Consider the following 15,209-nt stretch of genomic DNA (forward strand, 5'->3'; position numbering starts at 1 on the left):
GTTTGCCTGAAATCTCATCTGTAAAATTAGTTAAAGAAGGAAATAGCAAACCACTCCAGGATCTTTGTCAAGAAAATTCCAAAATGGGGTCATAGAGTCATATATGACTGATATAAATAAACAAAAAACAAAACAAAACAAAATTTTAAATTTGGAACTACTAGATCTCCTCCCTTCACATTTTTTTTCATTGATTACCTTTATATTCTTGATCTTTTGCTCTTCTTTATTATCATTTTTTCTAGCTCTACAAGAACATTACTTGATGGTTTAATTGACATAGCACTGAATATAATAGAATTATCATTGGGGATTGCTCTGTAGTTTTCTGTTTTTATTTTTCCTGGTTTAGATATTAGTAATATAGATGACATCAAAGAATTTGATATTCCTACTTCATTAATTTTTTTCAAATAGTTTATATAGTATTAAGATTGTTATTTAAATATTTGCCAGAATTCATTTATAAATGCCTCTGATCAAGGGGATTTTTTTTTCCTTTGGTAGGACATTAAAGACTTGTTGAATTTCCTTTTCTAAGATGGGTTTATTTAAGTATTGTATTTCATCTTCTATTAATATGGAAAATTTATATTTTATAAATATTCATCCATTTTACTAAGATTGTCAATTTTATTGTCATGTAATTAGACAAAATAACATATGAATTGCTTTAAATCCCTCAACATTCATGGTCAATTCACCTTTCTAATTTTTTATACTTTGATTTTTTTTTCTTCTTTTTAAACCAAATTAGCTAATTTTATCTATTTCTAAAATTTATCTAAACATATCTATTTCAAGCCTTCTGGCCTCTAGACTCAGAAGGCTCTGCAGGGGAAAATGAGGCAGATGCCTTTATCCAGGCCTCTCTCACTTAAATCTAATTCACTTGCATGTCAAGGCATTCCCTATAACATGGTCCTCTTGGAGAACAAAGGACAAACAGTAGCAACAACCATCACCCTGGGAAGTCTCCTAAGTTGTCTTAAGTGAAAACTTATTTCCTCCAACTTTTAATTATTTTTATCATTTGTTGTTTCTCTTTAAGGCATTATGTTATATTATTTTGGGGTATATTTAGGAGACTTAGGTAATTTTCTGTTTTATCCCACCATTTTCCCAGAATTCTCTCATCCATTCCACCCTAGCCCAGTTCTACTTTGTGAGGAGTTATTTTCATCAATGAATTCTTTTCCATTTGGTCAATTTTATTTTTTTAACATGGTATTTCTTTAGTTTATTTTTTGGCTTCTTTTGCTAAGTTATTAATTATCCTTTCATAATTTTTTCCTGTGCCTTCATTTCTTTGTTGAATTTTTTCTCCACAACTTTAATTCACATTCTTTTCTTTGAGATTTTGCTTGAGCTTCTGTGACTTTATTGTTTTGAATGTGTGTCTTGATCTTCCTTGTCACCATACTAGTTTTGTGGTCAGGGTGTTTTTGCGTTGTTTGCACATTTTTCTACCCTATTTCTTGATTTGTAAATTTATGATAAAATTAAACTCTATTCCTGGAGTGGAGGGATTCAAATGGGCAAGAGCACTGTCTTCAGCTTCAGGTTTTTTCACACTGATGTCTTCAGACCTAGTTCTAATGGTTTGGAAGTTTTCAGTGCATTCAAGTTAATGTGACCTGGAGAGAGGTATATTCACAGCTTTCCTGATCTGCACTCTGGTCTTTGACCTAGGAATTGCCCTGAAATTGCAATCAATACAACTCTTCAGGATCCTTGTTCTCTTGGGACATGAAACACTAGTGTTCCTTGGAATTTCTGATCTCTACATCACAGGTTGGGAATGGAGGTTGAGAGAATAGCTCAAAGAACTTAATAAAAGAGGGAAGATGCAGCATGAAGAGCAGCTAGGCAGAGCTGTTTTAAAAAAGCACTGCTGGGCGGAAGCTAGATTGTGCAGTGAATAGAGTACCATCAGCCCTGAAGCCAGGAGGACCTGAGTTCAAATCTGATCTCAAACACTTAATACTTCCTAGATTTATGACCCTGACCAAGTCACTTAACCCCAATTGCCTCAGCAAAAAAAAAAAAAAAAAAAAAAAAAAAGTAAAAGCATTAGGCCGGCAAGAAGTCTTAAGATACTAATTTCTGATTGACTGACTAAATCCAGAAACTCACTGGAAAATCGTTTGAGTGCTTATGATGCCATCATATTTTTATTGCCTTACTGATTAGTGAATAGTTGAAGTTTTGATTTAAAAAGCATCATTAATTGAGTGACCAGTTTGTATAATTGGAAGCACATCAAAGGAGGCTCAAAAAGTGAGTGGGAGAACAGTCTTGACCCACAATAAGGAAAATCTAGAATGTTGAAAGAATTTAATTGCAACTGACTGGTAATGATCTTTAATTAAAAACTTGGACCCACCATTTTGGGGCCAGGTGGAAGTGACTATGTAGTATGAATCCACAAACTCTATGTGAGAAATGTGAGGTTCACTACATAGAATTCCCAATCTCTCTATTTTTGTCCTTCACAGGCTAATTGTACACTATTTCAAAGTCTGATTCTTTTTGTACAGCAAAACAACAATTTGGACATGTATACATATATTGTATTTAACTTATACTTTAACATGTATTGGTCGACCTTCCATCTGGGGGAAAGAAAAGGTAGGGGAAAGGAGGGGAAAAGTAGGAACAAACAATTTTGTAATTGTCGATGCTGAAAAATTACTCATGCATATATCTTGTAAATAAAAAGCTGTAATAAAAGAGAAATGTGAAATTCTACAGTTTGAGTAAGAAACCACCCCAAGTCATACATTAACATAAACACACACACATATATGTATATGTATGTATGTGGGAAAATAGAGAGTTTTTGAAAAATCCCAGAGGCAAGAGAAGGAATACTAAATTGTAGGGATAATTAGGAAGCCAGTTTGGATAAAATGCAGATTGTAAAGGATAAAGTTGATATAAAAAGATAGGCTATAGCCAAACTAAAATTAAAATCCAACAAGGGTATTGTGCATTTTTATCTAAAGGCAATAAATTTTGAGAAGATGAATAGCATAACCAAAACTGTGCTTTAAGAAAATCATTTTGATGACAAATACAGAAATAAATTTTGAATTAACTAATATATTGATACATTGCTTCCCTTCTCAAGGGATAAAGAAAGGGCAGGAGGGAGGGAATTTCAAATATGAAATTTTCAAAAGCAAATGTCAAAAAAAATTGTTTAAAAAGTAATTTGAAAATATTTAACAAAATAAAAAAATTAAAGACAGTTTTGACAACTATGTTAAGGTGTTTACATTCTAATGGAGGAACTTAATACATAAAAGGGAGCTGAAAAAGGGCTACAAAGAGGAAAGAGATCCCAGGCAGAGTGCTTGGAAGAATGGTGTTGTAGAGATGAGTTAACAATGTAACCTGAAATAAAATGGATACATTTGTTATCACAGACATGCTCTCTTGGAATAACCAAGCAGTGGTTATGGAGAAGTCCTGAGGGCGGAGGATACTCCCAATTTGAGAAGTATTCCAGACATAGAGTGAGCTTCCAAGACTTCTGATATGATGAAGAGAGTCCTGTAGAAATGAACCAGTATACATTCTAATAAGAGAATACAATTCATAAAAGAACTAGCAAAGAAGATAGTTTGAGAGAAACAGAAGGTTTGAAGACATATGAGGACATAATACAGGCAAGTTAAGGGAAAAAAGAGGAGAAGACTTTCAAAGGCAGACTTTAGTGCCAACAGTGAAAATGTGATTGGAGACAATAATCCAGAATTATTTAATCAGAAAAATGCATATATTCATATAAAGAGAACTATTAAACACACAGGCATCCAGGGACACATAAAATCAAATAGAGGCAAAAGAGGAAAGATTGAAGATGGCCCCTGAGAACAATAGCACAGCTGTTCTGGAGTCCAGATAGAGATGGGATTCCTTGCATTCAACATTGAACAAAAGCTAGAAAAGACTTCATTAAGAGTCTTGGAGGAAAAAAAGACTTTTGGAAAAGGAGATTCTGAAGAAGATGGATTATAGGAATTCTGACTTCTGTTGTCTAAAATTGCACGCAGATTCTTTTTCTTTAAATATAATATATACTTTATGTTCCCCTGATACTGATATAGAGCTTAAGGAAGGAATAAAGGACAGAAATCCAGTACACACAGATGCATGTTTTAGGTTGTGATACCACAATGGAGAGTATAGCATGACCATCCCTACCCTGTTGCTCAATCTTCAGTCACAGCATTGTGTTGGAAGTGACCTCAAGCCCTCTTTTTCAGTAACTTCTGGATCCCTTGTTTGATCTCCTTGGTCCTCACGCCATAGACAATAGGGTTCAGGGCTGGGGGGATGAGATGGTGAAGGACATTGAGAAGTATCAGGATGTCCATGGGCACTCTCTTTCTGGCCACATTGGTTAAAACAACAACCAGTAAGATGGTACTGAAGAAGAGGATGAGGATAAAGTGGGAACCACATGTGCTTAGAGCCTTGGCTGCAGCCCCCTCAGCCTTGATCCTCAACACAGCCTGAAGAATAAAGGTATAAGAAATGAAGATGAGGATGAGGTCAGAGCCAAGCAGTGTCCAGCCAGCCACAAACTGGTAAAGTCGGTTGAAAGTAAAATTGTCACAAGAAAGTCGGGACACAGATAAGTTGGCACAGATGCAGTTCTCAATTATATTTCTTCCACAATAATGAAGTTTGGAAGAAAGGATTGGAATGGGTGCAGTAAGAAGAGCATTTCTAGCAATGATGAATACAGTAGCTTTGACCACAAATTGATCAGTGATGATGGAAGGGTAGCGCAAAGGGTGACAAATGGCCACATAGCGATCATATGCCATGACCATGAAGGTGCAGGACTCCATGGGAAGGAAGCTGTTCATGATAAACATCTGGAGGAAACAGGCAGAGAAACTGATAGCTTTGAGATCAAACCAGAAGATAGCCAGGACTTTGGGGATGACAGTGAGACAGAGCACAATATCCAGTAAAGAGAGAAGGCTGAGCAGGTAGTACATGGGCTCATGTAGAGAGGTCTCTAATCGGATGGTGAGCAGAAGGGTGGCATTGGCAGCCATAGCCAGGAGGAAGAGCAGGCTCAGGGGCAGGGAGAGCCAATGCTGCCAGCTCTGGTAACCAGGAAAGCAGATGAGGAGGAACTCAGAGAGTGCAACAGGTAAGCTGTTGTTGACAGGAGCCATGAGGTAGGGTATGGCTTGGTGAAAGTTCATCTGGAGACCAGCAAATGCAGATGTAGGAGTCAATTCATCAGCAATATGGCTGGACCAGCAGTCATCAGGCTAGGTCAGAATGTCTTCTGAGCAAAGCTGACATTACAATTCACTCTTTAAGAACATAGCTACTCCTTCAGCAAGGTATATATAGAAATAAAATATAATTATTGATCTTTCTTTTTGTCATCACTTCCTCTCTCTGAATCTCTATCCATCTGTAAAATGAAGACATAGAATTGGATGATTTACAGCATATACTATATGTATTATCCTATAAATTTTGGTCTTGCAAAGGGGATATTTGAGAATAAATATTTCACTGGACAGAATGTCAAATAAAGCTCACAAGACGTGGGTTCAAATCCCTCATCCTCACACTTTCTATGTCATACTAGATAAGTCACTTAACCTGAGATTTGGTTTCTTTGATCACAAAATGAGAAAAAAAGTGCCGTACAGAGTTATATAGAGAGCATCAAAGAAGATAATATGTTTAAGTCATTTTGTGAACATTAAATACACTATAAATATCTCATTGTTTTCATTACAGGAATTATAATGATTTGGGGACATATTCACAAAATAAATGCGGCTAGAAATTGACTCAGTCAGATGGAAGGAAGAATAGATAATTTCCAGATCTGTTATTCCAGATTTCAATTTTTTAATCAAACCCATCAATTTTTTGTGAGTTTGCAGTATATAGTGTCAAAAAAAAGTTACTTAAACTTTCATTGAACTAGGCATGTTGTCTTTAATCATTTTTCTTATATGCCCTATAAGTAAAAGTTTTTAGCATGAATTTTCAGTATATGTATATTTACTCATTTATAATTACATGTGATGGTGTAATTTTAAAGGAACAAATATATTTTACTTATCTAAGATTGTACTCCTATACTAAGGATGTTATTCCCATACTAATAATTATGGACATTTTGAAATAATCCAATCCTAGAAATTATAAGACCTCAAGGTAAAGATTAAATAATGATTTATTTTTGGAATCAATAAGTGACAAATGGCATTTGTCGAGAAGGGATATGTGGAGTCAGAGCTGGACATTAGGGAAATTCCTTGTAAAATGTTTGGAGGACAGAAAGACCTGATACAGGAAAACCTTTTAAGTGAGTTGTGACTATCCAGATGAAACATGTTTAAAACTTTAACAAAAATGTTTTTGTGTGAGTAGAGAAAAGAATAAATATAGACTAGATAAATCTAGAAGTACACATGAAATAATTGGACAAATGATCAGGTATGTGGGGTGACAGAGAGGCAGAATTTAGAGATTACTCCAAGTCTATGAACCTGAGTAACTGACACAGTAGTGCTACCAAGGGAAATGGAGAAGAAAAAAATTGAGACAACTGAGTGTCTATGATTCAGATCACAACTCACTCATGCATTCTCCTTCTGAGATTGTCCATGCTCCAGTAAAAAGAATTCCCTGAAGTTTCTCCATTTGTGAAGAAAAAATCTTTGTATCCTTTCCTTCATCCATTAAAATTCTCTCTATATTCTCTCTTTCTCACTCAAGGTTTGTTTTCCTCTCCTGGTTCTGTACCCATATTACTAATTTGTGACAATTCCTACCAAGCAAAAGGAAATATATAGGTACCTCCCAAAGAAAGAAAATAAAGGAAGCAACAAGGAATCCAGGAATGCTGAGTGACAAGGTCCTTCTTCAGACAGCACTATTCACTATCCTGGAAGCCACTAGCCACCAAGACTTCCCAAGATTCTAATGTCTCTATATGTCTATTTAAAATGAGATCAATTTGACCTGTCTTCTACTATCCACTCAAAACAAAGGAAAAGGAAAAGTCATTAGCAGAAACACTTCAATCTGAGTCATTGTTATTCTAAAATAAGGAAATAATTTTGTAGGGCTCATTTTTCCAATCCCAAACCTGGCTTAAGTCTTTTGTGTGTCCTACTTCTAGATGGAGGCCTAGATTCTGACTCTTCTAAGTCTATACACTTAGATATTAACTCCCTGCCTTCATTATTCCTAAAACTTACAGTGCTCAAATGAAATCCTTCTGTGTAAATAGTAGCATTTCTGTGGTAGGTTTTATGGATTCAAGACCCACCCTTTGGGACCAGCAAGGAAAATGTTTTGGTTGTTGGAGAATAGCTCCATGAGGAATCACACCTTCCTATCTTTTTCCCAAAAGCATTTGTATTTGAGCCAAGTATTGCTCAAGAGGTTGATGTTAGGAATGGAAAGAAAGATAGTAACCTCTTAATTTAACTTATTCACTCTTTTGCACTCCTTGCTTCTTTCTCTTTTTCTCTGACAATTGCCATAAAAGAATAAAGTCAAGGGATTATTCTCCTGGAAAAACAGCCATTACTCTAATATTGTGCTGTTTCACTATATTTTGAGGGGACTAAATCTACATTTATTATTTACATTCAAAAAACAGGTTATAAAGGGAATGGAGGGCACATTTAGAGCAATGAGTCAAAGATGGAACCCTGGGGGATAGGTGAGTGTGGAGACAGGGAGATCAGAACTTCCTTTATACTGTGCATAAAATATTGATTAGGCATTTTTGTATGAAATTATTGTTTTAAGTTCTGGGTGCACAAATAGAAAAGTAAGACAGCCCCTGTTCTTAAGGAGCTCAGGAAGGAGACAACACAAATGGAAAGTTTCGTCAGCTTCAAGTCAGATAGAAAAGTTCCATGCTCCTTAGGGTGCAACAGCAATATAGATATTAGTTATTCTTCTTTAGAGTTAGGGTCAATAAATTTCAATTCCTTTAATGTCATTCCCAATGATAAGAAGCTAATCAATTTTAGATGAACTATTTGGCAATGCCAATGACTTTAAAGATAAAAACATTTTTGCTCTGCAATTGTGGCTCTACCATCTACAGAGCAATTGCCAGGAAGTATCTCTATGGGGACTATTTCAAAAGACAATATCTGAGGGCATTGGACTGTAGGCATTGCCAAGGCTCTTCAGTTCATACTCCTGGTCTGTCCCATTCAGACTAGATGAAAATCAAGATCATTGGGATGTGGACGCTAAGATTGTAGAAAGTTCAGAGACTTGGGAAAGATTTTGGTCAAGGTGGTAGAATGACTTGACTGACACATACTGTCTTCTCTCTCTCCCCCAGGGAGCCCTGCCCATATGTGGCATTTACTTAATAATTGGGGTTAGCCAGCCCTTTCTCCATATTATTGTTTCCCCAATTATGGCTTAAAAGGCTAGTCTGGAAACAGGAATGGTGGTGGTGGAAAAATATTGTCACTGCCGAGACTGCTTTCCTTATCTGGTTATTATATGTGCCTGTTATATGTGTCATCCAGCCTCTTTTTGAAGACCTCCAATGGCAGGGGATTAATATCCTTACTCAATTTAAGTCACAAATTTAAATGATATTGCAACATTCATCCTATGAAGCATAGAAAATAGTGAGAATTAGGGCAGAAAGCTTCTAATCTGTCAGAAGTTATGTGACATTAGAATCATTTGTCTTCTCTTTGTATTCCAATTTGGCCACTTACATATGCTAAGAGGCTTATTCTATTGTTGGACATATCTAATTATTAGGATTCCCCTCATCCCAACATTAAAACAAAATCTTCCTTTCTCTCACTTATATCCATTGGCCTGGGTTATCTTGATTGTTATGAGGTAGAAAAATCCTTGTTATCTTTGGTGTGATCACCTTTCATATATTTGAAGACAGACATCATGCTCCACTCTCAATTCTTTCCTTTGCCAGAATATCATCAGTTTCTTTCAAATGATCTTTGTATAGTGTGATTTCAGGTCCTCTCACCATACTGGCTACAATTTCTGAAATCCCTTTCAGATCCTTCCCAAAATATGGAATCTTGCAATAAAGATGAATTTGTAGGAAGTTATTTATAAAGACAATAATCTGACCTCTGTATGAATCCTGGTATTGCAGTTAAGGTTTTTGTCCATATGTTTTGGACAACATCCAAATATTAAATGACTGTTGCAAACAATATACTGCTAATCTGGTATCTAAACAAAAATTCAAGTTCATGTGAAAGGTTACTCTCTAATCTAACTTGATAAGACCTTCATTTTGTATCCAACCAATAATACTAGAAATCTCCTGATAGTTTACCTGTTCTGCAAGAATGCTAGCTATCAAAGTTTTCCATGTAGTTAGGAGAATTATAACCTTTCCCCTGGGTTATCTTTTTCTGTGGTTCTAATATAGTTCTTTATTTGGTTTACTGTAGCAATCCATGATTTGTGATCTTAGATCATCTTTGGTCAGCTTTTGGCATCAGGCATAGACTCATGAGTACCTCCCTGACTCTGATGATGTATTGTTCAAAGTAAAAATAAAGGAGGAAAACAGAAGTGACCACAGTGACCAGAAACAAGGAGTAAATACTTGCATAAATATAGATATATACATTTGTGGTGCTTATGAATGCATAAGTACTACAAATATATTGATATATTTATGTCTAAAGTTATTAAGGCCTTGAGAGTGACCTTATACCTCTTTTTCTGACTACCTTGTGAGCCTTTGCCCTGTGTAAGTTCTCTATAAAATAATCTTTTTGGCAAAGCTATATTTGGCATTCAAACAATATGACCAGACCAAAAGAGTTGCGCTCTCTGCAATGGAGATGGAATGCTTTGCAGTTTACTTTAAGAAAGGACTTCAATGTCTGGTACTTTACCCTGACAGATGATCTGCAGAATCTTCCTAAAACAAATCAAATGGAAATAATTCAGTTTCCTGGCGTGGCACTAGTAGCCTGTTCAGGTTTTATGACCATATAACAATAAAGTCAGCACAACAATTCTGTAGACTTTCAATTGGATAGTCAGTCTAATACCTCTCTTCTCCCAGACTTTCCTTTGGCTCTGGAAATGCATGTCAATCTCATTACCAATGTGGACATCCTTGGCAAAGTATACTGGCAAAGTAAGTGAACTTATCCACAGGATTAAAAACTTCAACATTTGCTATAACTGATAGTTCCACAGTTGGAAGGGCTGTTGCAGGCTGATGGGGGAATCTGTGTTTTCTTAATGTTTGTTCTTAGGCCAAAATGAACACAAACAGTAGAGAATTGAGCCATACTTTGTTGCATCTCAGCTTTGGAGGCTTCATTGAATGAACAATCAACTGCATACAAGTTAAGTCATTCACCAACACTCCCTCCACTTTAGTTTTGGTTTGTAGCCTTTTCAAGTTGAAGAATTTACTATTATTGCAGTAGCTGACTTTGATTCCATATTTGTGCTCACTGAAGACATTTGACAACATTGATGAAAACTTGTGTCACGCCATAGGTGACTGGGGAAGCTCAAGAGCCTTGCCCTTTGTCCAGAACACAGAGCAAGGTATCATAAAATTGACATATTATACCGTTGAACTTCTCAGGCAGGACAATCAAATTCTGACATAATTTTCCATAATACCTCAGGACTGACAGTATCAAAGGCCTTCCTTAGTTCTGCAAATGTAGTATAGACCTCTGTTCTGTTCCTTGCTTTTCCTTGAGCTGTCAGGCAGCAAATACCATATTGATAGTTCCTCAGCCACTTCTGAAGTCACACCTATTGTTCATTTCAACTGCTCAGGGCTGATAGTGCCCCAATGATTACTGATAAGGACATGATCCTAGAGAGATGGGCATAGTGTTCCCAAAAGACTGCCATCAAGTAGTGCTGAAGCTATTGACTGTATATCTTAAGTTGAAATCCATTCACACCTTAGCAGAAGTTTCAACTAAAAAAGAAGTTTTAAATACTATTAGACTACTTTCCTGTGGCAAAGCTATTGGTGCTGATTCTATTTCAGCTGAGATTTATAAAATGGGCAGTCCTTTGTTCATACAAAAATTGACTAAAATTTTCCATATTATTTACCAAGGGGAGGTTATGCCCCAGGAATTCAAGGATGCCTCCATTGTCAGTCTTTATAACTTTTAAGGAAATAGTTTTTGGTGACAGTCATGGGTGGGGGAGGTCAGGGGGTGTCCTGTTAGTCATTGTTGGCAATATTCTTGTCAAAGTTCCCCTTAATAGGCTGATCCTACACCTGAAAAAAGGCCATTTACCTTTTTTTTTCTAAACATAAATATATACAAATATATAGGCAATATATTGTATATCTGTATAATACATTCACATATCCATTCATGTATAGCTACACATATGTGTATATATGTATGTAAGTTATACATATACTTATATATATATATATATACATTCCTGAATTTGAAAAATCATCTCAATTTTAAATGCTTGCTGCATAGCACTATTTTTTTTAATCTACATGAATAGCTTCATTAATAGAATATTTAAAGCTGGTACCAGAAATCCTCAAAGAGTGACACAGTTAGTAGCTGGAAATAAATATTATTTTCTGGACTCCTATAATTGAAAGTCTGCTCTAGCAAAAGTTACAAACAGCCAGCTACAATAATTTGTTAAACATCTGAGTTGAGCAGCAAAGAATTTCAAATGGCCTCAGAAGCCTGGGAACAAGAAAGGGGAATACTGCCACCAAAAGGCAGTTTTTAGGCAATAAAACCTCCCAATCCTTCCTTCCAAAACTATTCTCCTTTGTGTAATAGAAAAAAGCTAAAGGAGCTGCCCTTGTTCTCTATCCTAAGAAAGTTCTCAGCATCAGATTATCAGATTATTGTTTTATCTGTTCTTTGTGGTACAAAAGAGAATGATGTCTCTTTGTATTCTGTGTGTGTTTACCAAAGAACATCTCCTTTTTCTCTTGTACTTCTCATGCTGAGATGATATTGTAACATTCATCCTGTGAAACATGAAAAACAGTGAGAATTAGGGCAGAAAGCCTCTAATCTGTCAGAAATTATGTGACACTGGAGTCATTTGTCTTCTTTTTGCATTCCAATTTGGCCACTTACAGTGAAAAGAGTAGAAAAAATAATATCTCAGTCTTTCTGTTTCTCCCTATGCAGGTGTTTATTGCATTGTAAAGACAGTTCTTCCTTTTGGTCTTAATATTTGTTGCCTTGAACCATAAAAGGAACTAAATTTGTGACTTGAACTGAGTAAGGCTATATCATTTTAATATGATTTTCCAATTTATGATGGTAATAAATTTTGAGTGTTTTATGTGCTGAATTTCCTATTAAATTTTTTCTGGATGCATTTCCTCAGACTCAGTTATGTCAGTTTCTACAGATCTTATATATACACCAAATCAATAGTAGAAAAGTAGCAAGTAAAAAATAAAAATAAAAAGGACAATTCTACCTAAATTAATTTACTTATTCAGGGCCATTTTTATTAAACTACCAAGGAGTTATTATATCAAGATAGAAAAAAATGATAACTATTCATCTGGAAGTACAAAAAATAAAGAATATCAATGAATAAATGAAAAAAGTAAAGGCAGCTTTGGAGGTGTCAGATTTCAAACTATATTACAAAACATAAACAAATCAGTAACTGATTAAAATTAAAAATTAAAATTAAAAGAGTAATATATAAAAAAGATTAGGTACACAACAAATAGAAATAAATTATCATAGTAATCTAATGTTTCATGTTAGGATTACTAGGTGAGAACTCAGGTTGTCTGGGCAATTACAAGGTGAGAACTCAGGTTGACTTGACAGTTCTCTGGCTCAGACCTGTAAAGGGAGTTTACACCTTAGGAATCCTAGAAGGCGCAAGCTCATTGGCTGAAGTGGTTCTTCCCAGAAGCTCTTGCATTATCCCACGCCCATTCTCTGGGAGGATAAAAGAGGACACCCCTCCATAGATAGGAGAAGACTCTGCACTACATCTGGCTTGACGGGGCTCTCTGCAGGAAGGGAAGTCACTTCTAAGGACAAGAGTTAACAGCAACTGCCTGGAGACAACGGTTCATTACAGGAAGAAGAATCTGTCTGAGAGATTTGAGTAGACACAGCAGATCTCTTCCCAGAGAGCGATCCGGCAGCTTCTGGAGACAACAGCTCGCTACAATTTCATATACCCAAAGATCCAGGGTTTTGTTATCATTGTTGTTATTTGTTTTGTTTTTTTGTCTGTTTTTTGCAGAGGCTGGAGGGAACAGACAAGAAAATACTATTTGACCAAAATTTCCAGGGAAACTAGAAAGTACTTTGGCAAAAACTAAGCATAGACCATACCACAAACCAAGATAAGCTCAAAATATACATATAATTTGTACATAAAAGGTAATATTATAAACAAAACAGGGCACACATAATATTTTACAGAAGTGTTATTAATAAGGAAAAAGTTTATGACCAAACAAGAGAGGATAACAGGAAATATAATAGATAATTTTGATTAGCAAAAAGCTAAAAGGGTTTGCACAAATAAAACCAATGCATCTAAAATTAGAAGAAAAGTAGGAAACTGAAGGAAATTTTTAGGAAACTTCTTTAATAAAGCTTTCATTTCATAAATTCAAGAAAAATAAATTAAATAAATAAAAAATAAGAATCATTTCTCATTGATAAATGGTCAAAGAATATGAAGTTTTAAGAAAATATCAAAAATCAACAACATTCCCATATATCAAAATAAAATTCTGCAAGGAGAGATATTTTGTGTGTGTGTGTGTGTGTGTGTGTGTGTATCCCATTTAAAATAACTCTAGGGGCAACTAAGCGGTACATTGGACAAAACATAGACCTTGAAGTTAGTAGGAACTGAGTTCAAATCCATCTTTAAAATACTTGACCCTACCTGTGTGACCCTAAACAAATCATATAATACTAATAGCCTCACACAAAAAAAAAAAAAAAAAAAAAAAGAAAAAATTAAAGTAAACAAATCTAAAAATATAAAATACCTGGGAGTACACCTGCCCAAACAAACCCAGGAATTATATAAGCCAAATTAATTGTAAAAATTAGTTTTTATACAAATAAAATCAGATTTAAGAAACTGGAAAATATAAATTATTTATGAATAAATATGATAAAAATGACAATTTTGTCCTAATTTATATATTCAATAAAATTCCAATTCAATTATCAAAATTTTATTGATTTAGAAAAAATACTAACAAATTCCTTTTAAAAAACAAAAAAATCAAGAATATCTAGTAAGAAATGTAAAAGAAGGAGAGCTGGTGATAACAGATCTTAAATGATATGATAAAGTAGCAATTACCAAAATCATCTGGCACTAAGAAACAGAAAGATAGCTCAATGTAGTAGAATAGACATACAATTTACAGCAACAAATAAATATAATAACCTTTTATTTGACAAATATAAAAAAAAGTTTTTGAGATAAAGATTCATAATTTGGGGGAAATGGTTGGTAAACTAGTAAAACTGGAAAGCAGTGTAGTAGAAATTAGTCATAGTTCAATATCTTACACCATTTACAAGGTGAGGTCAAAATGGATACTAGCTATAGGTATAAAGAGCAATTTTACAAGAAAATTAAAAGACTATTGAATGTATTATATATCAGACTAATGGACAGGTGAACAATTTATGAATAAATAAGAGATAGAAATCAAAGTAAGGTATAAAAAGGGACATTTTGACTACATTAATTTTAAAATTTATTTTATTTATTAATTTATTTTTTAATAAAACCATGTAGCCAAGATTACAAGGAAAGTAGAAAATTAAAGGAAAAAATTATAAAGAGTTTATCACATTAAGGTCTCATTTAAACTATTTAAAATATTTTTGTTAAATCCATAAGAATATGAACCATTCCCCAACTGATTAATAATCAAAGAACATCAACAGATATTTTTTTCTGAAAAAATCAAAATAATTTGTAGTCATATGAAAAATGGCTAAATTATTATTATTAGAAAGATAAAAATTAAAACATCTTTGAGCTACCATTTTCTACCTTTCAGAGTGACTAAAAGGACAAAATGGAAAAGTGACAAATGTTGAAGAAGATGTGGAAAAAAGGGGAAACTAACAGGATAAGGGAAAATATCCTTGGAATTATTAAATGATCAACTATTCTGGAGAGCAATT

At 34.5% G+C, this 15,209-nt stretch overlaps 1 protein-coding gene across 1 annotated transcript; it reads right to left on the minus strand.

Moving 5' to 3' along the window:
* Positions 1–4,256: 4,256 nt before the first annotated feature.
* Positions 4,257–5,201, minus strand: LOC141562508 (olfactory receptor 56A1). The gene has a single exon (XM_074302530.1). The coding sequence runs from the start codon at positions 5,199–5,201 to the stop codon at positions 4,257–4,259; it is 945 nt and encodes a 314-aa protein (XP_074158631.1).
* Between the last annotated feature and the right edge of the window lie 10,008 nt (positions 5,202–15,209).

Source organism: Sminthopsis crassicaudata, chromosome 3 (assembly GCF_048593235.1).
Source record: "Sminthopsis crassicaudata isolate SCR6 chromosome 3, ASM4859323v1, whole genome shotgun sequence".
Taxonomy (NCBI): domain Eukaryota; kingdom Metazoa; phylum Chordata; class Mammalia; order Dasyuromorphia; family Dasyuridae; genus Sminthopsis; species Sminthopsis crassicaudata.